Source organism: Chiloscyllium plagiosum, chromosome 15 (assembly GCF_004010195.1).
Source record: "Chiloscyllium plagiosum isolate BGI_BamShark_2017 chromosome 15, ASM401019v2, whole genome shotgun sequence".
In the NCBI taxonomy this organism is placed as follows: Eukaryota; Metazoa; Chordata; class Chondrichthyes; order Orectolobiformes; family Hemiscylliidae; genus Chiloscyllium; species Chiloscyllium plagiosum.
Genome location: NC_057724.1, coordinates 34,633,977 through 34,661,004, shown reverse-complemented (window position 1 = coordinate 34,661,004; position 27,028 = coordinate 34,633,977). Strand labels below are relative to the sequence as shown.

General features: G+C 39.7%; 1 protein-coding gene across 1 annotated transcript in view; it reads left to right on the top strand.

The window, feature by feature from the left end:
* The window catches only part of xpnpep2 (X-prolyl aminopeptidase (aminopeptidase P) 2, membrane-bound), a 73,260-nt gene that overhangs the window by 9,575 nt on the left and 36,657 nt on the right, over positions 1–27,028 (top strand). The window contains exons 3-10 of the mRNA XM_043704673.1: positions 1,827–1,912; positions 4,135–4,245; positions 13,331–13,394; positions 16,423–16,530; positions 16,617–16,694; positions 20,462–20,608; positions 22,723–22,824; positions 25,173–25,254. Coding sequence (XP_043560608.1) covers positions 1,827–1,912; positions 4,135–4,245; positions 13,331–13,394; positions 16,423–16,530; positions 16,617–16,694; positions 20,462–20,608; positions 22,723–22,824; positions 25,173–25,254 — 778 coding nt within the window. The remainder of the gene's footprint in view (positions 1–1,826; positions 1,913–4,134; positions 4,246–13,330; positions 13,395–16,422; positions 16,531–16,616; positions 16,695–20,461; positions 20,609–22,722; positions 22,825–25,172; positions 25,255–27,028) is intronic.

Sequence of the window (27,028 nt, the reverse complement as noted above, 5' to 3'; positions counted from 1 at the left end):
ATTCTCCTGTTCCTTGGATGCTGCCTGACCTGCTGCGCTTTTCCAGCAACACATTTTCAGCTATTAGGAAAGGCCATCAGACGGAGAAGATCTGTTGAAATAATCTTGTTCATTTGCAGTACTGCTTCTTGCAATATAGAACCATAGCAAAGGAGGGATTTTGCATTTCATATCTTGAGGGGTTTGAATCTCTTTGAATATTAGTTATGTGTTCATAATAATCTTGATAAGAACCTTGCAGATGATGGAAATGTTTTCAGCAATTTGAAGTGAATGACTGTCAATGTCAATGTCTGCGCAGAAGCCCATTACTGTAGTAATGGGTGCTAATCATTCTTCCTGAGAAAGAAGATTACTGCAGCCCTGGCTATTAGCATTTTATATTGAGTCCGTATCAAACAGATAGCATTTCTATCAAAGATGTTGGCTGGACCCAGACACTTCAGCGGGCAGCATACGCTACTCATGTGTATTCTCTCCCACCGGCCTTAAACTAATCAACTAGGTTGTGAGTGCATTGTGCTGACATTTTGGTGGCCCCAGGCAGTATCTGTGTTTGCTCTGCTGTCTCTCTCCATATTGTGGTCCAGTAGCCGTCTCGTGTGTCAAGTGGTCAACTTATGGCTCAGTGGCCATCTTATGTGTCCATGTGCTTAGTGTCACCATGCTCTGTGCCATCTCCCACTTAAGAATATCAAAGGCTTGTGTTTTGTTGCATGGTAATTTACTGGTTCTAATAGGGCACCATTCCTCTCTGAAATTCTTGGTTGTTGCAAAAGTCTAGGTCCAATTGTTCAATATAAGAAATCATTTCAAAACTAATGTTAACTTTTATAATTTTTCTCTTCAAAATAATTTGGAGAGACAAGGAATGATTAAGGATAGTCAGCATGGTTTTATATGAAGGAAATAATATCTCACAAACTTGATTGAGTTTTTTGAGGAAGGGCAGAGCAGTAAATATTGTTTACTTAGACTTTAGTAAAGTCTTTGATAAGATTTCACATGTAAACTGATTAGTAAAGTTAGATCACATGGGATTCAGGGTGAGCTTTGATATTTGGATGCAAAGTGGTGGAGGGTTGTTTTACGGTGTGTAACAGTTAAATCACTCAGCATTTAATCAGTTATGCTTTAGAACAGGTCACTTGGCCTCTTTCATTTAAATTTAAAAATATATCCCAAAACATAACAATCTCATCAAAGTTGGAATTGTAACACCTGCTATTTGAAGCACTTAGCCACTCCAGATGTTGTTAAGATTAGATTACTTACAGTGTGGAAACAGGCCCTTCGGCCCAACAAGTCCACACCAACCCACCAAAGCGTAACCCATCCAGATCCATTCTCCTACACTTACCCCTTCACCTAACATTACGGGCAATTTAGCATGGCCAATTCACCTAAACTGCACATTTTTGGATTGTGGGAGGAAACCGGAGCACCCGGAGGAAACCCACGCAGACACGGGGAGAATGTGCAAACTCCACACAGAGAGTCGCCTCAGGCAGGAATTGAACCCGGGTCTCTGGCGCTGTGAGGCAGCAGTGCTAACCACTGTGCTTTTACTGCTCAAACTGTTTAACATTTGCATTACCAGAAGTTTAGACTGACATTTTAACAAACAAGGAATTAGTTTTCTTGCTAGCAGTAGTATCTATTTTTATGCTTTTATCATCATCTTTTCAATTACACATTCAGTCACCAACAGATTTAAGGATTGATGTCCCAATGATCAACTCAATTATTCTAAATTAGTTTGACTCTTGATTCCAGGAGACTGAAACTTATAACTTATAGCTCTACTGTGATTCTTACTATTCTAGGATTATTCCAGCTGGCAAGCTGTCGATCTTTCCAATCGGATCAACGTGATGGAGGTCTGGTGAAAGATTGTGAAAGCATCCCTCCAGTAAGTAGCTGCAATAGGAAAAGAAAAGAACTAACATAGGATTTGCTTAGCAATGAAAGTTGAGGTGAGAGAGAGGTAAAAACTAATACGATCTGAAAGTCTACCTCTAAAAAATGAGACATAGTGATTTTTGTGCTCAAGCAGTACGAAATATTGGCCAGAGTCTAGGGTCTATCAGAGGTTATGTGGGGTTGGAAAAATATGGGGTTTTATATGATTACATTAGACAGTATTTAATAAGCTATCCTGATGGACTGAGCTGACTTTTCTGATTCCATATTTCCCTTGTTCTTCTTTGATCACTGAACGCTGAAGGATCCTGATTGAGATCATTCAATTATTAGCTAACATGCCCTTAATGTAAACCCATTAAAATAAATATTTTAAAATGTTACAAGAATTCTTCCAGAAAAATTCCTGAGGAGTTTTCTGTTCCTGAGTCTTATTGACTTGCAGCAATATTAGTGGCATCGCAGGGGATATCCTGTTTTACTATAATGACCAAAGGGGTAAGATCATGGAAGGATAACTATATCTAGTAAGACAAACATATCCCATAAATTTAAATGGAAACAATTTAAAAATTCCGATTATAAACTGAAGATATTTTAATGTAATATTTATGCATCAGTATCCACAAGATGAGATATCTGTCCCCTCAGGTCCTGGTGATATCAATTATTCATGTGCCTCAGCAACAACATTAGTAGCAACAAAAGAAGTATGAGGCATTAAGCAAACTATGTTTTAGCTGGAAGAATTACATACAAATAAATCACTGAGAAAATGTTGGGGAAAAATAAAAACAAAAGCAAATGAAATGAGAATAATGTTTTAATTATTGAGTTATAGCTTTCCTTTAATTCTTATCCTTGTCACTTCTCTGGAAACATACCACAGCAAATGTTCACCTTCTGATTATTTCAATGTAAGATGATGTTCGTAGCAGCTATGATTGAAATGTTGTTATGCGTACAACACAAGCCCAAATGGTGAGTAGAACAGTTGAAGAAATTATCTTCAATGCCAAAATTAGAAATAATATATAAAATAACACGTAAAATACATAAAAGCTAATTTGATCATTGATACAGAACATGGGACTGTAATATATTTCTTTAAATGTATCTTACCTTCCTCTCTCATACACAATGGCTCTTCCTTGGATACAATATCAAAGATACCTTTTTTTACATTCAAGAAAGTGACTCACCACCACCTTCTCAAAAGCAACCAAATATTGGACTTGCCAGCAATGGCCTCATCCCATAAAGAAAATGTTTAAGAGTTAATGTCTATGTTCACACTTCATGTACATGCCATGCTGATAAATATAATTAGGCTTATTCTTCCTGGGTAAACCTTTTTGTGGGACCCACTGGACAATGTCCAAAGCAGGAACCTTGGCATCTGTGATTCAGGAGGCTGGGTTAGTGACAACTGACTGACTTAAGCTACCAAATCACAGACAGATGACCTTTCAACTTGTACAACTTTGTATTATACCTCTGCTTCATATACCCACTAGAACAGCATTGTCCAATTTCCTCATTCTTTTTTTGGGATACGGGTATCACAGGCACAACCAACATTGGTTGTCCAGTTTAACTTTCCTTTAACAGATTGGTTTATTAGTATTGCAGTTAAAAGTCAACTACATTTAATTGTTATTCTAAATTCCCATGTAGGCAAGACCAGCAAATAAGGATGGTCGAAAGGATATCATTGATCCAGTTGGGTTTCATACCAATCAATTATAGTTATCATGGTCACTTTGATATTCTAGATTAATTAATTGAATTCCTCCAGCTTCCCAAATGAATTTGAGCTTATATTTCCAGTACATCAATATGGGCCTCTAGATTACTATAACCATGTTACTATCTCCCAATCGCGCCCAACACTCACTGCATGTGTTGAATCATCCTATCCCTTGCATATATTTGTAATATGAGGCAAATATGGTCACCAGGCCTTAATGGACAACACTAGAGCCTTATGAAGTTCCCAAGGAACAGTTAAGAGTGGTGTTTATATTATCAGAGAAGTGTATAATTTGAGAACAGGTAAAAACTTAAAGACTAAAACCTAAACAGATTTTGATGTAAAACTTAAATTTAGTACTTCACTTAAATCTAGTTCTAATTCTGTTCTTGACTCTTTTGCAATAATGAAGATTATTGTTATATACTATTAGATTTACTATCTATTTTTGTATTCAGTATCTGCCTCCCACAGTTACCAACACGTCACTGCGCCTAAGTGCTCTCCGTTCATTGCTGGATTCACACAATATCAGTGTCTATGTGATTCCTGCCACAGATCCCCATTTGGTGAGTACATGGACTACTATTTAATTATAACTGATTAAGTTAAATGTTATCTATGACGGAACACACTTACCGTCCCTCTGGCAGTACAATTCTTGTATGAATTTCAGTTTCATATCTTCCATAGTCCAAGGCTGTGCAGGTTATGTAATATTGACCATGCTAAATTGCCCAGAGTGTTTAGGGATGTGTGGGTTAGGTGCATTAGTCAGGGGAAATGTAACGTAATACGGTAGGGGATCGGTCTGGGTGGGATACCCTTCGGAGGGTCGGTGTGGACTTGTTGGGCCGAATGGCCTGTTTCCACATTGCAGGGATTTTATGATTCTATGTTATGTACAGAATTGGGCATCAGATTTTGAATTGATGAGTGAGACCAATATCTACTAAACACAAAGGAATTAGAAATAATGAAATAAATATTTAAACAAAGATGTTGTTTTTCAAGTAACACATCAAACTGAGACTTCATCTACTCTTAGGTGGAGGTAAAGATATCATGACATCATTTTGAAGTTGAAAATCACAATCTTCTACTTCCAAATAAATGTGTTGGACGATAATTTGGTGTTGTTTGATTTTCAACTTTGTCCACTCCAGTCCAACGCTAACACCTCCACATCATCATTTTGAAGAACAGCAAAGAAGTTATCCCTAGTGTACATTTATTGATTATTCACTTCATCAATATATTTGGATACATTTGGACAACTTTCCATTTGCCAGTGTTGTGGCATTATACTGCCTTGTTTGTCACTAGGTTCTTGTTCCAGAATCTCAATGGTCTTTGAAACCAAATTTTCTACATATGTGTGCCCAATGTCTTTGGTGTTATATGCTCTGTAGGTGTGAAGAAACTCCAAGCAACTTCTGGGTGGCTGTGACAAACTGTATCTATGCTCGATGTTACTGGTCTGGTCCACTTTGTTGACCATAGCAATTGTGTTGACTGCACTTAAAGCGTATAATTGACTATAGTGTTTTGCTTGTGTCACCTTCCATAAGGCATCAATAACATGACTTTCTTTTTTGTCCAGAGCATCTTTGCTAAAAGCTCTGATTGGAGTAGAGGCTATTAACGATCATTTAGCTTTTAGTTCATCTTCAGAGAAATTACATCATTACCTTTGAGTCATAGGGAGTCAAGAAAAAGGCCCTGCAGCCAATCAAGTCTGCACTGATCAAAAGCAAGCACCCCTTTTCTAGTAATTGGCTCACAACATTGTATGCCATGAAATTGCAAATGCACTTCTAAATATTTCTTATATCTTTTGAAGGTTTCTGCCTCTATCACCTTTACAGATTCCCATCGCCCTCTGGGTAAAACATAATTCCCTTACCTCCCCTCTGAACCACCTGGACCTTACCTTAAACATATGCCCCTTGGTTATTGATCCCTCCACCAAGGGGAGATGTGTCTTCCTGTACAGCCTATCTATGCCCCTTACAACTTTATACATGTCCCTTCAGTTGCCTCTGCTCCAAAGAAAACCACCCCAGTCTATCCAATCTCTCTGCATTATTAAAACTTCCCAGCCTAGGTAATACCCTCTGCAACCTCTCCAGTGCAATCGCATTGATGTGGATTTCAAAACTGCACAGATTATTGTAGCTGTAGCCTAACCTACGTTTTATACAGTTCCAGCACAACCTCCCTACTCTTAAACTCTAGGCCTTGACTAATAAAGGCAAGTATCCCACTTACTTTCTTAACCACTTTATCTACCTGAACTGCTACCTTAAGGGATTGGTAAGCAATGACCAAGGTCCCTCTGATGATTGCTCCTTCCCAGTCATCATGTATTTCCATGCCTTTTTTTTAACAAAGTGATGTATGAAAATCATATTATTTTTCAGATTATTCAATCCTAATGTCACTAGCAGCAAATGTATACATATGCTTTCATTGGAATTAAAATTTAATTTCAATTTTTTATTCATATCAGCAATTAAGTGCAACAACAAGCTATTACAGTAAGGACACATAAATTTCCCCACAAACTGATCCAGATGCTAAGACATATCATGACTGCAGGCACAATTAGCTGTCCCTGCTCACATTAATCTTCTTTACTTCACGGTTTCAAGTCCACTGAAGAGATTTAGTTTGAATAAGAGTGAACACTTGGACTTTTGGATCACACTTGTTTGTGCACATTGATATAATGAGAAAAGGTATAAATGATAGATAACATTTTCAATCATCTTAGACAAATATGCAAAATAAACTGGAACGTAAAGGGCATTAATTGGTACTACCTCAAAAGCCTTGCTTTTACTGTTCTGACACTTCTGAATTTTGAGTAGTTCTACATAACGGTTATAATAATTTAGGCAGCCATTGTACATTGCAACGTATAAGTAAACAAATCAAACTGAATACACTTTTTAAAACAGATGAAATTTGAAATTCTAACTATTATGCTAAGATAATAAAGCTAGAAGATTCCATGGTTTTAAACAAACAGAAGAAATGTTGTTGTATAAGAGTCAACAAGACAGTCAATTCTATCTGTCTGATACTCTAAGTTCCAGAATTAACATGAGGTAAACGTTAATTAACAGACAAACTAAATGCAGCACAACTGCACATTAGATGGAAGATACAACCAGGAGAGGTCCCATAATATTTTTCAGAAGGCCACACAGATATCAGAGATGGCTATAAGTCTCAAAGTCCTTCTAACTCCAACTTTCTCACAAGGAATTTCAACTCTTCCAAATCAAGGATTTTGTCTTTGATTTCCCTTCAACAGCCTATCCAACTCAGCCTGGCTTGCAATGGCTTGTCAAACAATAGGACACTAGCTGAAATTGCCCCAGTGACTGCTCACCTTCCAGTTACTGAATCACTTTTTCTACATCCCCCTGATTTTACAAGGCTGCACCCCAGCATTTAAGCACTGGCATTATCCCAGCTCCGTAATTGTGCTCCAACTGCCAGCTTCACAGAGCAGACATCCACTTCAACTTTCCTGACATGGCAAATATGCCCCATGGCTTTCTTCCAGTGCCTCAGCTCTATCTTCACTGCGCTGACATTGTTCACTTTCACTGAGTGGCCAGTGGCCCTGGAATTCTCTGAGCTCTAGCTCCCCAGCAGCTCTGTGATATCAATGACTCCCAAGTTTTTTGCTATACTTCAGCTACTTAGAATAGAATAGAATAGAATAGAATAGAATAGAATAGAATAGAATAGAATAGAATAGCCTTTATTGTCACGTGCACTCGAATGAGTGCAATGAAAAGTCTGTAATGTCACTGTTTTGGCGCCATCTTAGGTACAGATACTTCACGTGTTTCTTCAAAAAGAATTCAAAAAGAGTAGTCCAGCACAGGAATATAAAGTTTTAGAAAATATTCAAATTACTCAAAATTCAGAATAAGATTAAAAATTACTGAGTCTGTGCCGACTGGGCCTCAGAACACGAGGCCTCGCTGCCTCCAACTCTGAGCTCCGATCTGCAACTCGCCTCAGACTCTGGCATAGTCCCCAGCTGGCCTCCTATGCTTGCTGGGCTCGGACTCACCTCTATTCTCTCCAGGTAAGTTTAAGAAGTTAAAAGTTGGGGAGTTGTGGAAGAAAGATTGCAGAAAAAAGAGGGAAAAAGATGGAAAAAGAACTGGCAAAACAGAGGAGCTCCACCTGGAGCATTCTACTCTGCAGCTAGCTTGGACCAAGAGCTAATGGGGCTAATGAGCTACATGGAGCTAATGACAACACTTTAGCTACACGGAGCTGGCCCCCTTCTTTCTCTCTGACTAAATGACGACATGGACTTGTTTAAATTTGTACCAATAGCCCAATGATCTTGTCAATCTTTTTTTTTGTACCAACTTGCCAGATCTCTTGAAACAGGAACAGAAATTGCTGGAGAAACTCACCAGACCCAGCAACATCCGTGGAAAAAGAAATAGATATAATGTTTTAAGGCCAGTGACCCTTCTTGTTTGGGTTTTGACACCCACACAGAATGATGACCTGGCCAGTGCAATTGGTGCCCCAATTTCAGGAGAGAAAACATTAATCAGGGCTTACTCTTCTGGGACAGAACTTAATGAAACTGTGACTGATTTGTACACTGATTGTTTCTGAAAGGAGGCCCGACAGGACTAAGTGCTTGTCAGGCACTCAATTGGCCAGCTTTAGGTCTTCCCAGGGATTCCGGACCCTGAGATTTACCAGCCAACAGTGTCTGTGAACTCTCCATTGTCAGAAACTCAGCTAGAAGTGGGGTGATTCCAGTGGAAATGCACCAGTAAGAGGCCTGGAATAACAGAAAGATCTGTGGATTATTGGAGTAACAGCATGAGTCGAGATGAACATGATATATTGATGACGTGAGGTCACATGACTAAGGAGAGCGATCTCAAGATTTGCTTCTCTAATAATGTGTAGAAAAATTAATTTAAAACACAATCAAGTTATTAACATCTGAATAAGAATGCAAAACCGGACAGAGAGTGAGAGAGTGGAATGGAGCCCGGGGAATGGGGTTGTTTGCTGGACAATATGGCAGGGGTGTTGGAAGCAAAGACATGGTTGGCCTACAGTGGCCACCCCCGCCCTCTGCAATGCTGAGTCCCTTCAATGAGCACTGTAGCTTGGAAAGAGAGCTCCCCCTCTAAGAGGTTGCAGGCCCAAATCTGATAAGGTTTGGCTTGATGACTTTTAGGAGGCAAGAAAAAGCCACACCACCTACAGGTAATCCATGCACCAACAGTAAATGTTGGTGTGTTTCAGGTTAATGAATGTCAATTGTCTCATTGATAGCCTGCTGTGAATGAGTGTGTTTCCTTATGCATCTAAATTGCAGAACATTTTCCTGACTCTGGGTTACTGACAATAGCATTTCCCATGATTAAATGGGCACAGCCACCAAGATTTCTGCCATTGTGTGCTGCACTAAATCCAGCCCCTGATCACAATTTAGTGAGCAAGCTCGCAAATGCTCACTAGTGGATCTAACACCAAGCCATGATTTGCTCTCAGCTCCTACCTTAGTAAATCGCACTCCTCGAGCATACCAATGGGCAGAGTGCACATGGATGGGAGGCAGGGGCAGCCATCAAAGAAGCATATGACTGCATTTTTAGGAGATGGTGCAACAAACAAGGGGAAGATTGTGGGTGAGAACAATACTTCCTCGGGAAGACCTCCTCATCCATCACAGGCAGCACGTTAGCTCAGTGGTCAGTACTGTTGCCTCACAGCACCAGGGACCCAGGTTTGATCCTAGCCTAGGGCAACTGTCTATGTGGAGATTGCACATTGTCTGCTTGGGTTTCCTCCAGGTGCTCTGGTTTCCTCCCACAATCCAAAGATTTGCAGGTTAGATGAATTGGCCATGTTAAATTGCCTATAGTGTTCAGGAATGTGTGGGTTAGGTCCATTAGTCAGGGAGTTAATACAGATTTGGGGAATGTATCTGGGTGGGTTACTCCTCAGAGGGTTTGTGTAGACTTGTTGGGCCAAAGGGCCTGTTTCCACACTGTTGGGATTTTATAAAGAAAAGCTAAATAAAATGTAGCCTTAGTGAACAGCACCAAGATGATGCAAGAACCGATCCTCTCCATGCAGGCTTCTCCTGTTGATCATATATTTCCTCCTCCCTGACACCTTCTCAAGGTTCTTGTTTGCTTTGATATTTCCATCTGTTAAAATGAATGGCAGGAATGGCAGGCTGCTGATTTGCATACGCAGGGAGCAGCAGCCCTCATTCAGGCAGTGCCACATCAAAATGGGAGAAAATTCCCTCAACGCCACACTGTGACATTGCTGCCATAAACCAGCCGTCAGTGAAACAGTGATGTCCATTAAAAACCAAATCTGTTGGACTAAAATCACATTATTTTTATATCTTCAGTAAATATGAATAGGAAACAGAAGATTTATTTCTCTGTTCCTAATGTTGACTGACTGCTAATGGCAATGATTTCTTAGATCTGCTCACAAGGCATTGGTTCATTGCTTCCAAATACTTTAATAGAAAACTGCATCTTCAAGCAACAAATTGCATGATAAATTTCCTCTGCAGACATTTTTAACATGAGCATGAGCACATGGTATCAAAGGATTTGACCAATTCATGATTGACCTCATTACTGTGAAGTATTTGGTTAACATGGCTGGAAAGTTTTCATGTCACATTGAGGTTTACCTCTCCGTGGTCAGGGATCTTTAAGTTGATAAAATTTGCCTTCCCAGTCCCTGGAGATGGTGAACACATTGCAGTTAATATTGGCTGCCCCACAGCCATTAAACACACGGTATCCAGAGGCAAAGTCATCAATAGACTATGTGACGTGAGTTGTAGTCTGTTAATCCAGAAGTTGATTTCCACCTTCAACTGGTCTTCAAGTAATCTCCAGACCTTCTCTGGATCTTTTTGATCATCCTCAGAAAGACCAGATATATTTATTCTGCGCTAATAGTCAGTAATCTTTTCAGAGATCTCCTCTTTGGAATATTTAGAGTTTGATCTGTGAAGTGAAGCCAAACATGTTGAGCAAATAGCTGTAATTCAATAAAGATATCACTCTCTGCCCAACCCTTAATCAAATATATGTCTTTCTTTGTTAAAAGGATCTTGGTTTTTATTTTACTGAAGCAGAGGATGGGACTTGTTTTTTCCTTTATTTTTATTAGCCTCCACCACTTCCTCTGGCAGCTCATTCCATACAGATACCACTCTCTGCGTGAAAACGTTGCCCTTTAGGTCTCTTTTATATCTTTCCCCTCTCACTCTAAATCTATGCCCTGTAGTTCTGGACTCCCCCACGCCAGGGAAGAGACTTTGTCTATTTATCCAATCCATGCCCCTCATGATTTTATAAACTTCTATAAGGTCACCCCTCAGTCTCCGATGTTCCAGGGAAAACAGCCCCAGCCTGTTCAGCCACTCCCTATAGCTCAAATCCTCCAACCCTGGCAACATCATTGTAAATCTTTTCTGAACCCTTTCAAGTTTCACAACATCCTTCCAATCGGAAGGACGCCAGAATTGCACGCAATATTCCAAAAGTGGCCTAACCAATGTCCTGTATAGCTGTAACATTGCCTCCCAACTCCTGTACTCAATACTCTGACCAATAAAGGAAAGCATACCAAACGCCTTCTTCACTATCCTATCTACCTGCAACTCCACTTTCAAGGAGCTATGAACCTGCACTCCAAGGTCACTTTGTTCAACAACACATTAAGTGTATAAATCCTGTTAAGGTTTTCTTCCCCAAAATACAGCACCTCGCATTTTTCTAAATTAAATTTCATCTGCTACTCCTCAGCCTATTGGCCCATCTGATCAAGATCCGGTTTTAATCTGAGGTAATCTTCTTCGCTGTCCACTACACCTCCAATTTTGGTGTCATTTGCAAACTTACTAACTATGCCTCTTATGCTCACATCCAAATCATTTATATAAATGACAAAAAGTAGTGGACTCAGCACAAATCCTTGTTGCACTCCAATGGTCACAGGCCTCCAGTCTGAAAAACAACCCTCCACCACCACCCTCTGTCTTCTATCTTTGAGCCGGTTCTGTATCCAAATGGCTAGTTCTCCCTGTATTCCATGAGATCTAACCTTCTAACCAGTCTCCCATGGGGAACCTTGTCGAACGCCTTATTGAAGTCCATATAGATCATGTCCCCCATGATCTCTGCCCTCATCAATCCTCTTTGTTGCATCTTCTAAAAGCTCAATCAAGTTTGTGAGACATGACTTCCCACACACAAAGCCATGTTAATTATCCCAATCAGTCCTTGCTTTTCCAAATGCATGTACATCCTGTCCCTCAGGATTCCCTCCAACAACGTGCCCACCACTGACGTCAGGCTCTCTGGTCTATAGTTCCCTGATTTGTCCTTACTACTCTTCTTAAACAATGGCACCACGTTAGCCAACCTTCAGACTTCTGGCACCTCACCTGTGACTATCGATGATCCAAATATCTCAGCAAGGGGCCCAGCAATCACTTCTCTCACTTCCCATAGAGTTCTAGGGTACACCTGATCAGGTCCTGCAGATTTTCCATTTTTATGTGTTTCAAGACATCCAGCACTTCCTCCTCTATAATATGGACATTTTTCAAGATGTCACCATCTATTTCCATACATTCTATATCTTCCACGTCCTTTTCCACAGTAAACACTGATGTAAAGTACTCGTTTATTTTCTCCCCTATCTCGTGCAGCTCCAGATAAAAGCCACCTTTGATCATCAGAATATCCCTTAAAGGTTTATTGTATATCTTCCGAATGACATAATATACAAATTTTCAGATTTATTTTTCAACATAATTAACTACTGCAATGCTTTGCTAATTCTTTCTAACAATAAATCTGCTCTGAATTAGGATGTTGCTAATCATATTTTGTATAATTATTATTAAAGATGGAGGTCAGCACCAATGCATTGCAGCTAACAGCTGATGTTGGCCTGGTACAAGTGAATTGAATTATTAGCAAGGTATCAGGGTGGTTTTAGCCCTCAGGTGGTATGAGCAGTATTACAATTTGCATTTCTTCAGTCTTGTCCATTACAAAAGTAATTTTCTGTACCCTGTGTTTACTAAGAACTTAACAATCTTGTGCTCGAAATCTATGGGATCAGGAATAGTATTCCACAGGGGAAACATAGAAACATAGAAGTTTAACGACTGGCTACCCCAACTTCAGCATCACATTATGTTCAACATCATTCCTTTGTAATTAGCCATAACCTAAAAACTTAACCTTTTACAGGGGAGGTCAGTCTTTTACTAAGAGAAGTTGCAGCACAGAGCTATCACTCAGTTGTTGCATTGTTTATCATGTAGGCTTTCTTTCTGATTGTAACTTCAGTGGAAATCAGATTTATACTGCTCTCCACTGTAATGGCAGAAATTACTTGCAACAACACCTGTGAAGAGCACCATGTAAACATTGACTCTCTTTTCTCTCCATAGATGCTACCAGACCTGAGTTTCTTCAGCAATTGCTGTTTTGTTTCAGTGTGCATAGTTCTTTGTTGTGCTACTGATTGGAAAGAATCATCCAGGAAATTCTTTGTAAGTGGAATTTCAGATTACTCAATGATGTTTTTCAGAGTGAGTACATCAGCCCACAGGATGCAAGAAGGGCGTGGATTACAGGATTCACTGGAACGGCAGGTAACACAGATAGGAAAGAAAATGATTGTGCATACTCAAATCACTGGAGAAGAGGATAACTTTAATGCTTTTCTTTGGGCAGGTGCTGATCAAAATCTAGATACATGCTTCCATCTGCCACAAATAACACCAAATGTAACACAATACAACATCGCATGGCCTCATGACAATGGCTTAGGATACAGAACTGTTTAAAATTCAATAATAGCAAATGATTATAACTATCAGTACAGTTTCAGCACTCAAGTTGTCAGCAGTGCTACAATTTGACTTTCTTTAGTCATGTCCAATGCAAACATCATCTTCTGTAGACAAGCTTGCTTTGAGTAAGAACTACATCAAGCTTTTGCTTGAAACTCAGAGGATCAAGGAAAGTATGTTCCCAAAAAAACATAGAAACATAGAAATGTAATGGCAGGCTATTCTAGTTTCAGCATTATGTTGTTGAAAGATAACTCTTCATTCCATTGTAATTAGTCATGGCCTAAGATTTGCCCTTTCAAAAGAGACACATCTGATTAGTTATAATTCATTGGTTATGGGAATCCCAAACCAAACAAGTAAGTTTTCATTTGAAATGCACCCCTCTGCACCCACACAAACTACAGAAACACAAAAACAACACATCTTTCTCTCCAAAACTAATGGAAGCCAGTTTCAATGCTATTGCAATGGGAAGGTATGATGGAGTTGTGTAGAACTGAAACTGGATGGGTCTTGCATCTGCCTAAAAGGGGTACCTTTATTTCAGTTTCTTTGAATTAATTTCCACATCTTTGGAGGCATATTCTAGCTCTGCTGCAGTAAAAACTACCTTACATAGATTCTTGTTCTGCTAATCTATTTTTTTTAAATCATTTTTCATAGCCAGGACTAACTGCTCCTCTCCTCAATGATATACTGAACTTCATTTTGATTCTTTGCACATTGAAGTGGTATAATGTTTTGGCAATTAGACCAGACTATTAAAATGGAAGCACATGAACACTCCTTCAATATTCCTTCCTCAGCTGTCGGCTTTTCATTATCCAGCACATTGTAATGATGTTGAATCTTCTTGCTGGAGTTGAAAGGGCACAAAACACTTGGGAATAGAACCAGTTGAAACTGGTTTCTTCATGCTAATCTACATCAACCAAATATTTGAATTAAGGATTATGGGCCAATAGAATAAGATTACTAGACCACATGAGTATAATTTTCTACTTGCCTTGTTCAGAGGGCGTAACACACTGAAAAAACTGACAGAGGTGATCATTCATATGGTCCTTGGAGGAAGCCCACAAACCTCCCGTCTGAAAGATGGAGGAGTCTTATTTAGATAGTGAGATTCTTGCACACAATTTCTGATGTCCCTACCTGAGGGATGCTGAGTCTGAATTACATTCCTGGCACTTCAGTATCCAGATTTACACAGAACTGGTGAATAGATGGAAACTCATTTGATCATTAAAATAATATAGGGATAGATGTTTTTGAAGGCAATATTAGACATTTATACTTTGATTCATCTTTCTGATATTTGAGTTACAATTTTTTTAAAAGTCCGAATTGTTTCAATTAGGATTTTAAAAAAAATTGGTAACTCATATACCAGAAAGATGAATCAAAGTATAAATGTCTAATACTGCCTTCAAAAACATCAATTAGGATGTTTCATCAATGGATTGAATTTCCATTGGGAATATTCCTGTCTGAGCTGTTTGGAAAAAGACAAGAAACATTGATAACAGGCAACCTTAGGCTGCATAGGAAGAGTTCAGTTCTCAGTATTCACCTGCTGCAAGCAAGGATGAGCATACTTCTGTTGAGTAGGTAAATGAATGCACACACAGCCTTCTATTCCCAAAGGATGCTGAGCTATCAGATTGAATGGCACAGCTAGCCCAGTGAATGCTTGACTAGCCAGAATGATGGTTCCTTTCTTGTAATGTCTCCTGCTCTTGTAATACACCCTAAGACAATCAACAGCCAGAATAGATCAGTTGTCTACAAATGGTCAGAATTTGATCAGCATGGTAAATATTTCAGTAAAAGTCCCCTTTTATTCTTCTAAATTTTGGTGAATATAGACCCAATTAACGCAACCTCTCCATATATGACAGGCTTTCCATTCCAGGAATGAATCTGGTGAAAATTCTTTGCATTCCCTCAATTCTTTCTTAGGTACAGAGACTACAACTGAATACAATTTACCAGGCATGATTCTATCAAAGCTCTGTACAGCTGCAATAGTACTTCCTTGTTCTTATATTCACTTCCTCTTACAATGAAGGCCATATCATTTGCCTTCCTAATTACTTACTGATCAGCCACGTTCTAACTGACTAGCCAAGCAAACTCAAATATAGACTATTCCTGCTGCTATTTCCCATGTTCCATTCTTCTTGTTTGTGTGGTATTCTCTGTACAAATTGACAGCTATGCTTCTCACATTATTACAATTACTGCAATTCAGGAATGCATCACAGACTATAAATCATTTGGTGATGCCCTGCAGGAGTAGACAATATGGCCTATCAACAAGGTAAAAACCCGAAACGTCGATTTTGCTGAAGCTCCTCGATGCTGCCTGAACTGCTGTGCTCTTCCAGCACCATTGATCCAGAATATGGCCTATCAAGCCTGCTCCATCATAAAATATGATCATGGCTGATCTTTGACTTCAACTCCAGATGTATTGAGGGAATTATCTAAATGCAAGTTCATTATGTCTCTCAAAGTATGGAAAATCTTGAATCACTCATTTACTCAATCTTTAAAGTTACAATACGATGCATTCACTTGGTCAGGTTTGTCAGTATACCTTTTGATTTCGATCAAATTTAACAATTGTTCATGCTTTATTTTTGTTATTTTGCTCGTTTGCAAAATTTTGCTCTCCATGAAGTAATTCAGAGCTTCTAATCCAAATAAAACAATTCAAAATCCTTCACTATCAATTTGGGAAAAAGCCACTTTTTAGGTGCAATTCAAAGAGAAATAAATAGTATCCCTGGTAAAATGTGGCCACCTAATTGTTCCATAGGTACTGCCGTAGTCAGTAAGATGAAGGCTGCACTCTGGACCGATGGACGTTACTGGATTCAAGCTGAACGCCAAATGGATTGCAACTGGGAGCTCAACAAAGGGGAAAGTGAGTCTTAACAGTAGTGATAGACTTAATGATCCAACATTATTTTGACTGCATTTACTTTTCTAAACATATGTTGTTTCTCTTAGCAACTATTATAGACTGGATTTTGAATGAAACAAGGGAAGGAGATATAGTCGCTGCTGACCCTTTTGTCTTTTCCATTGGTAAGGAAACAGTATTTACAAGATTTTTCTGGTCTTCTTACTCTGAGAATCAGCACCATAACTACATCACGATTTAGTGCAATCTCAAATTCTAATTCAGTTTTATCCAAAGACCTCCAACCAGAACAATCCTTTAACACTTACAATCTCACCTGCAGTGTTGCCCTTCTGCAATCATCCAGTTTTAGAGCCCAAGGTTTGATACTGAATATATTTTGTTTGGTGGTGAATATATTTTCTTGACTGCTCATTTTACCCAATGGCAAGGAACACAAGTAAGTGTCACATTTTCACTGCCATTTTAATCTTCCTATTAATCCTAATAAATTTAATGTTAATTCAATCTGTGCTTTTTATAAATGCTTGCAGTGAAATTCCAGCATGTGGCACTATTGGTGCATGAGAAATGTTCCCAGATGTGCTAGCAGCAGCATTATTCTGGCACTCTCTCTCTGGCTCACACCTAGTTATTTCACTCACTGTAAATTTCATGGTCCAGATATTTCAAATAGAATTAAAAACACTGGTTAACTTTAAAATTACCAACTTATCTTCAAGTCAGCTGGGGTTTGGGGACCTGGAAGAGCAAGGCAATGGAGGTGAGTGTTGAGACAGGGGAGGGCCAATTACGATGGTTCTGGATTTGGATTAGTTCTGCAGCATAGTTGTCAAGGGTCAAGTGAGTTGAACAAAACAGGGGTAGTCTAACTTAGTTGGGATAGGTGCAGTGGTTGGTATCAGTGGTGAATTGGGAGTTTGATTTAATATTACTCAGAATTTAGAGCAAGATTTAATCTTCTAACAATGGATCTTATGTGCGTCAAAATCCTCTGAATTTTCTGACTTTAATTGATTCTTTCAGAAAGTTTCAGACAAAGGGTAATTGCCATCAGAAATTTCAATTTCCAAGACAATTCCCTCAGAACCAGCAAAGCTGAGGAATCTGCATAGTCCTAACTCGCAATTCTAATTTGCACAGCTCCAATTACTCTCCCTAGCTATCAGAATGTCTGGGCCAGTCATAATTTACTTGAAGTGCTGGAAATGTTAAGATTGCAATGAATGCACCTTGCTGAAATTTTATCTGGATATGGTTTTTATATATATATATATATATATTACAAAAAGGAATAGTTATAAGTCAGAAACTGCCTCTAATAAATTAAATGATACATACAATACTGTGTAGCTTAATAAATGTTACTGTTCTAGGAGAGTGAGAGAGGAGTAAGGGAGGTGATGAGCCAGAGTCAAAATGTGTGGTGCTGGAAAAGCACAGCCGGTTAGGCAGCATCCGAGGAGCAGCAGAGTCGACGTTTCAAGGATAAGCTCTTAATCAGGAATGTGGGAGAGCCCAAGGGGCCTGAGAGATAAATGGGAGGGATTCAGGCAGGGCGGAAGATAGCTGGGAATGCAATAGGTAGCAGAAGATGGGGGGTGATGGTGATAGGTCGGAGTAGAGGGTGATGAGGATAGGTGGGAAAGAAGTGGACAGGTCGGGCAGTTCAAGAGGGCGGTGCTGAGTTGGAGGGTTGGACCTGGGATAGGGTGGGGGGGGAGGGAAGATGAGGAAACTGGTGAAATCAACATTGATCCCATGTGGTTGTCGTGTCCCAAAGTGGAAGATGAGGCATTCTTCCTCCAGGCGTCCAGTGACTCGAAATGTGGTGGTGGAGGAGGCCCAGGACTTGTGTGTCCTGAAAGGAGTGGGAGGGGGAGTTGAAGTGTTCAGCCAGAGGGCAGTGGGGTTGTTCAGTATGGATGTTCCAGAGATGTTCTCTGAAACCCTCTGTAAATTGGCGTCCTGTCTCCCCAATGTGGAGGAGACCAAATCAGGAGCAATGGATACAGTACATGATGTGTGTGAGGTGCAGGAAAATCTCTGCCTGGTGTGGAAGGATCCTTTGGGGCCTTGGATGGAGGTGAGGGGGTTGGTCTGGGTGCAGGTGTTACACCTCTTGCGGTACCAGGGGAAGATGCATGGAGTAAAGGGTGGATTGGTGGGGACATGGATCTAACAAGGGAGCTGCGGAGGGAATAGTCTCTGCAGAATGCAGATCGCAGTGGGGAGGGAAATATATTTCTGGTGCTGGGGTCTGTTCATAGGTGCCGGAAATGGTGGAGGATGATGCGTTATATCCAGAGGTTGGTGGGGTGGAAGGTAAGGACCAAGGGGCTTCTGTCCTTGTTGCGATTGGAGGGGTGTGGTTCAAGGGCAGAGGTGCGGGAAGGGAGGAGATGCACTGGAGGGTATTATTGACCAAATGGGAGGGGAAAGGCAGTCCTTGAAGAAAGAGGCCATCTTGGATGCTCTATGGTGGAATTGGTCCTCCTGGCAGCAGATGAGGAAGAGGCAGAGGAATTGGGAGTAAGGGATAATGTTTTTGCACGAGGCAGGGTGGGAGGAGGTGTAGTGCAGGTAGCCGAGGGAGTCAATGGGTTTGAAGTAGATGTCTGTGTTGAGTCATGTGTTGAGGAAATGGAGATGGAGAGGTCCAGGAGGGGAGGGAGGTGTCTGAGATCGTCCAGGTGAACTTGAGGTCAGGGTGGAAGTTGTTCATGAAGTTAATGAACTGTTTGTATCCTCTTCTGGTGGATAACACAAAAGCAAAATTGCTGCAGATGTGAGAAATCTGAAATAAAGTGCTGGAAATGCTCAGCAGATTTGGAAGCATCTGTGGAAAGAGAAGCAAAGCTAACATTTCAGTTTGAGTATGACTATTTGTCAGAATTGAAGAGGCCGATCTGTCCCATAATGTTAACTGCTTTTCTCTCTCCAAAGATGCTGTCAGACCTGCTGAAGGAAGGTAACAGATGAATAAAAATTGTAAAGGGGAACAGGCAAAGTATTAGAAGTTACGGATGTAATATGGACAGGCATCTAACAGATGGGGCATTTTGGGGTTTTCCAGTAGGAATTACTAAAATATTGGGGTTTGTATGAGAATGGTAGACTTGTGATCAATAAGCATAATGGAGGAGAGGAGGGCATTATCGTCAGGGAAGATTCCCACTCTGTCCCCAAATTCAAGCAGGAATTTCTTGAAGAATTGTAGGACATTCAGAATATATTGGAATTGCATGATAACTGGCACAGAAAAAAAAAACTGAACATAAGGGAGAAAACGATGATTAACCACAGCTCACCAAACCCAGAAGAGTGAGTGAGGGAATTTCCAACTTATGTAATCATAGTCAATGAGGTAAAAACATCCAAAATTCCTATTATATTTACTATCCAATAATCTTGCTGGAACATGTTATAGAAAATTTAGGGGATAATATCAAATTTGAATATATGAATGTATGATGCAGATCTTTAATTGCTATTGTCTTAAAATGTTACAATTAGGATGAGGATTTTTGTTGAAGTGAATAATGTTGAAATTCAAATAAATTTTTACAATGTGATTTCAACTACTGATTCAGATGGCCATTAAATACTTTATGCAATTCTTCAAAGACTAGCAGTGGGTATTCCTAGTGTCCTGATAAAATTTCTTGCCTTGCAGAATTCCATGAGGAAAGATTAATTTCAATTCTCTTTCTTTGTGGAACACTGCTGACACAGGATGGCTGCGATGTTTGCTTTTGTAAAGACAGTTACTGTGCTGTTACAGTAGCCCAATGCATAAAAGAGTTTTGACCTGACAAGACGCTGTCAAGCATTTACTATTTCTACCAGTAAGACATTGACTGTTCTGCAAATATACCAACTCAATGGGTAAATGCATTCTAATTTCTGCTGTGCTTTTGTTTTTAAATAGTGGAGTGGGAAAGTTACAAAAATCCATTGCTTCAAGGCAATCGACAATTTGTTGCTGAAGAAAAGAATTTAGTGGATATTATCTGGGCAGGGGACCGCCCACCAAACCCTACCGACGATATTTTCAAAGTGCCAGATGAGTTCTTTGGTAAATTAGTTCTCTTAAATTTACAGGAAATTATAGTGTAGATGGATTTTTTTTCTTGCAAGTTAGTATTTGGGGAGAAATTATACAATTGCTCTCTGCCTTTCTTTTTAAGAAGGCTAACTTTAGCATAACCTGGAGCACCTTAATTATAGAGAAAATCCCACTGCATCCTGCAGTGACTCCAGTACAAAAATCTGAGGGTAAAATTTCAAAATGACCAGAACTGCTGTAACTCAACTTTTAATTTCCTTATAATGAGTAGATTTACTATGTAGTTCACTTACAAAATTTATGACTAGCAAAGTAACTGTGAGAAGGAATCTTTTGGAAGGACATGTAAGGTAACAATTAAGAGGCGCTGTTTTCTTCATTGTGTAGAATAATCATGAGCACAATTTTAATTTAGTTTATTTACTTGATTGAGTTTTTTGAAGAAATGACAAAGAGGTTTAATGAAGGTAGAGCAGTAGACATTGGCTATGTGGACTTGAGTAAGGCATTCAACCGGGTTCTGAATGGTAGACTGCTTAACAATTTAGATCACATGGAATACAGGGAGATCCACCGTTTGGATACAAAATTGGCTTTATGGTAGGAGACAGAGGGTGTTGGTGGAGAGTGCTTTTCAGACTGGAGGCCTGTGACCAGCAGTGTGCTGCGTGGACCGGTGTTGGATCCACTGCTCTTTATCCTTCAGATAAATAATTTGGATGTGAATATAGGATGTATTGTTCATAATTGGAGGTGAAGTGGACAGCAAGGAAGCCTAGCTTACACTACAGTGGGACCTTGATCAGATGGCCAATGGGTTGAGGAGTGGCAGATAGAATTTAATCTAGATAAATGTGAGGTGCTACATTTTGGTAGGGCACATCAGGGCAGGACTTATACACTTAATGGCAAGGCCCTGGAGAGCATTGCCAAACAAAGAGACTTTGGAGTACAGGGTCATAGTTCCTCAAAAGTGGAGTTGCAGGCAACTAGGATAGTGAAGAAAGCATTTGATACGCTTGCCTTTATTGGTCAGTGTACTGAGTATAGGAGTTGGGAGGTCATGTTGCAGCTGTACAAGACATTGGTTAGGCTACTTCTGGAATACTGCATTCAATTCTGGTCTCCCTGCTATAGGAGAGATGTTATAAAACTTGAAAGTGTTCAGAAAAGATTTGCAAGGATGTTGCCAGGTTGGAGGGTTTGAGCAATAGGAGAGGCTGAATAGACTGGGTTTGTCTTTCCCTGGAGCTGAGGAGTGACTTTATAGAAGTTAGTAAAGGCATGCGTTGCATGGATGGGGTGCATAGTCAAGGTCTTTTCTCCAGGGTACTGGAGTCCAGAACTAGAGGGCAGAGGTTTAAGGTGAGAGGGGAAAGATTTAAAAAGGACCTAAGGAGCAACATTTTCATACAGACGGTGGTGTGTGTATGGAATGAGCTGCTAGAGGAAGTGGTGGAGACTGATATAATTACAACATTTAAAAGGCATCTGAATGGGTATATAAATCGGAAGGTTTAGAGGAATATGGGCCAAATGCTGGCAAACGGGACTAGATTAATTTAGAATATCCGGTCGGCATGGACGAGTTGGACCGAAGGCTCTGTTTCTGACCCATGATTAATTTGCAAGTCTTTGATAACATTCCACAACCAAAGTGCCTTCCCGAAAGCAGATAAATCTGTAGCAGTACTGACAATAAACCAGGAGGATATAAGAAGAGCAGAAAATGAAACTGAAGGCAATCAAATTAGGTTTGTGTCAGCAAAGTATCTTCACAGAAAAAGCAATCCACACATGGAACAACTTTTGAAGAAAATGGCTTACAACTTCTTGTATCTATCTGTTATGCTCTAATGACACAAACAGCCTCCCTCGTAAGTGTTTACCGTATGACCTTGTCATTAAAAATAAACTTAAGATGAATCCTTCTAAAGAAAGATGTTTGTTTGAAGAGCTGGTGCAGACAAAATGAACTGAATGGCAGTCTCCTGCGCTGTAAAATTCTGTGATTCTGTCAAGAACAACTGTCCTTCTGCATTTGTAAATTCATCTTAAAAGAAATCTCAATAAATTTACTGTGTCAGAGGATGGCAGTTTTTAGTCTATATGTTGTATTACAGAAAGAACATGGCAAGTGAAGGTAAAAGAAATCCGTGCACAGATGAAGGAAAACCCTTATCAGCCAACTGCAGTATTGATCTCTGCATTGGATGAAACTGCATGTAAGAGCTATTCCTTTTGAAGGATCATTTTAATCTCTGTTTTAGTTAGTAAATCATTAAGATAAAATAGCATACAAAAAGGGAATTAGATATTTATTTAAAATTAAGATTTTCTTAGCAAAATTGAATAATTGAATTTGGCTGAGGATTGTTTGTTTCCTATGAGATTGGATTATGTAGCATATAGCGTTTCAAAACGACAGATACCTTTCCAGTGTACAAAGCTGGGTCAGCCTGCATGATGGCTATCTTGACAAGAATGTGATCACATGGTGCATTTAGAAAGTGCACCAGAAACATTCAAAGTATGAAATCCATCAATATATAACACTGATTTGAGCTCAGTGATTTAGGTAACATAATCTCTTAAACACGTTCAGCTGAACAGAATGGAGGAAGGAATCCCTTCTATTTATAAAGTAAAATCAACAGCTTGAAGACTTGCTCTGTTTGAGTTTATGGAAGCAGTTGAAGAGTTAAGTTGAGTTGATAAAGTTGGAGGGGACTGGTGGTTCAAATCCAGAAGGCCTTGGTTGGGACTGTAAGGGTTCTAGTCACCTTTGTGCTATGGAACATGAGGGGGATGGAGTAAAGGAAGCAAAGAGCTGGAGAAATGCCAAGTTGATGATTTAGCTCAGCCTCCTCCTGAGGTCCTAAACACCCCGGATGCTAGTCTGCACCAATTTGTTTGAATCAACTATCAAGAAACAGCTGAAAGCTGCTAAAAAGCATTGCATCACATTCGATATAGAAGGGTCACAGGACAAAGATGACACATAACCAGAGCCAACAGCACCCAACTAGTAGGGAAATGTACTCACTCCATTGGACGAGATGTTTCTGGGCATTGTAAGAACAGCTTAGGTGAGGCCATGTTCAGAGGTATTGCTAGAAGCATTGACAATGGCAATATGCTTCAATCTCCTCCTCCATCTCAACTCCTACTTGTCATAATTTCTTCTGATTTATAAGCTGCAGATAGTGTAAGCATCTATTCCTTACTTTGCCTCTATCCATTCCACCAGAACTCTACCCTGGTGCCTTTCTTCTTTCAAATACTCTAGATCAGTCAACTGATCCAGCAGTGGGAGAACTGGAAAACAGTGATGAAAAGGAGCAATCTCACTCATTCTTACAATCTCAGCTTAGATACTGGCATTTTAAAGGCTGGCTTACTAGCAGGATCTGCAGTGGAAGCTCACATTGAAAGCATAAGTGGTTATCTTACCATTACTCAAATTCAAACTATTGCCATCATGGCTACAGATATCAATAATTGAAGAGGTTTACAGGCTGTCCAGCAATCTTCAACAGATGACTAGAGATTTTGAGTAGCAGCCCTGGACGGATGCAGTGACATTGTGGAGCAGGTAACTGCTGTCCTCACTGACCATTTGCACTCCCACCTTTCTGGCTATTGCCTTTTAGCCAATCAGTCAGACTGCTGCTACCCATGTCAATGTGGTGCAATCTGAGGTGGACCATTCTAGGAGTAAAACTGCTGGACAGCATCCTGCAAGACTACTTCCAGTCTTCCTCTTTGAAATGAGAAACCTTTCACCAGTCCTGCCTTGGCCAATATGTGGCACCATGTTGGAGCACTAAGGCATGTAAAGGTTTTGAGAAAACAGGCAGCATCCAAATGCACAAGGATGATGAGTTGAGGTTTGCATGCAATATGACATTAATTTTTAAATATAGTTTGGAGTGTCCATTTTGTAGTGACTTCTATTTTTGCTTTTTCACCAAATGGATGACCAGAGACACAAGTGACATTTACTGTCATTGAAGTCAGAAGAAGTGATTGTTGATGTTCCAACCAGAAAGGACCTGGGTGGTTACCACTACCCTTCCCCTAGTCCTTCTGCCTATCAGCCTATATACCTGATAGAAGGGCTATGCATTCATAATGGTAAGGTTGTGCAGCAGAGAGCTACAAATCTCAATGCACACTCAGGATTACTCCAGAGATTCCTCTGCAATGGATTTGTCAATTAAATACCACAACAGACCACTCCATGACATTCCTTGTGGCTGTATTTAATGCTACTGCCCTTGTGTAGGCAGTGCTCAGGAATTATCATTCGGAAACCAGCCATAGTTGCTCAAATGCGTGTCATATAGTGGACTGCAGCAGAATGAAGACATGACGTCTGTCACCAGGATGTCAGGAAGTGACCTGCATGATATATTGTTTGTTTGTAAATTTGCAGGGCAATGAAGAAGTAATATCTTTTTCTGGGAGTATTCCTGACAGAAATCAATATGTACCAACTTTTTTAAATACAGTTTTAATAATTTTGCAAATCATATTGATTAAAATAAACTTGTCTGAATTTTTTATCTAGGGCTGTTCAACCTGCGAGGGAATGATATTCCATACAATCCATTTTTCAAGTCTTACACGCTGTTGGCTACAAATTTCATCAGGTTTGTTCTTTATTGAGGACAATGAAGTTTAAATTGAACTAAACATATCAAGAATGTGAAATTATATTAGTAAACTCACCTACACTCTAATCAAAACATGTTTGTTTTTGTATTACTGATCATTTAAAAGTTAGAAAAAACACTAGAGATGTTTGTCAAGGATGAAATTATTTTTCAGCTGGAGAAACACAGGTTAGAGATCAAGAAACAGCCAGCACGTATGTAAGGCAAATCATATCCAGTTAACCTGTTTGAGTTCTTTGTAGGAAATGCAGTAGATACTTCACATCTGTATTTTCAAAAGGTATTGATAAGGAACCATGTTACAGAGTTACTGAGAAAATAGAAACATGATAAGTGGGGCACAAAAATGGTTATGAAATAAGAGGCAGGGAGTAGAGGCAAATGTTGTTTCTTCATTTGCAGTGGGATTCCTGGGGATATTATTAGAACAATTGCTTTCTTTGCTATATATGTGACCTGGGCTTGGTTGTAGGGAACACAATACAGAGGAACCTCAATTATCCGGCATTCAGGTCATCCAAACAAGATCGCAAGGCCCTGACGCCTGGCTAACTTTGTTATCCAGCATCAAATATCCAGCATTCGATTAACCGAACACAATACTCCCCACCCCTGTCCTATGGATAATCGAGGTTCCTCTGTAGTGAGGTTTTGTGGATGACACCTCTCCATCCACCTGGTTCAATTCTTAGCATTCTCATTGTAGTTAGTCTATTTCTTGTAATGTGTATTCTTGCAGCTACAGCACCTGAGTTCTGGTGGCTGCCAAAGATATTTCGAGTCCTCTCCTATTTCTTACCTACATACTGCCTCCCAAACACATCATCCAAAAACACAGGATTAGTTTTCACATGAACACTATGAAATGTAGCTCATTGTCACCACCATCTTTTAAGACTCTTCCACAACCACTAAATTATCGTACTGGTTATCAACATTCAGTCCAAGATGATTAGATATTTCCTCCTATTAAATATTGGAAGAACTGAGTCCATAATGTTTATCCAGACTTTAATCTTTTCCTTAAGAACAGTCAAAAGTTAAGCTATCATTCACACCCCAGAAGTTATATGTGATTTCAAGATGGGTTTCCAATCACACATCTGCATTATCACAAAAAACATCAATTTCCATTCCATAGCATTACACAATGGCACATCATCTGAGCTTACCTACTCATGAAATATTTATCCGTGTCTTTGTTATTTTTATCATTGACTCTTCCAACACGCTATTGAATAACTTCCTACATTATACCAACCATAAGCTTGATGGCAATTCAAAAAAATACATTTTTGCTTTGAATTGAAATCCCTATTTGGTCTCTCCCTATTTCTGTACACTTTTCCAGACACATACGGTTCAAGATATGGCCTTAAGGTATGGTACCATTGCTCCATCATGGTAGGTGTACATCCAGTTACTGAGGACCGACATTCTTCAAATTCCTCCTGAAACCTCTCTGTATCTCTTTCCTCCTCCAAGATTCTACAATTCTGCCTTGTGTGGTTTACTTGCCAAATATCACATTATAAGACTGGTGCGATATGTCTTAGGATGTTTTATAATTTCCTAGGCACGACGTAAATACAGGTTTTGTTGCTGCAATTTGGCAGTTCTTTCAAGCAGCCAGCATTGATCAAATGGGTTGAATGGCCTGTAAAGATTCTGAGCGAATTGGGACACATTAAGGGTGTCAGCCACTCAGTTTTCAAAGAGCAGCTGAATTCTAAAGATGGCAAGCTTTCAG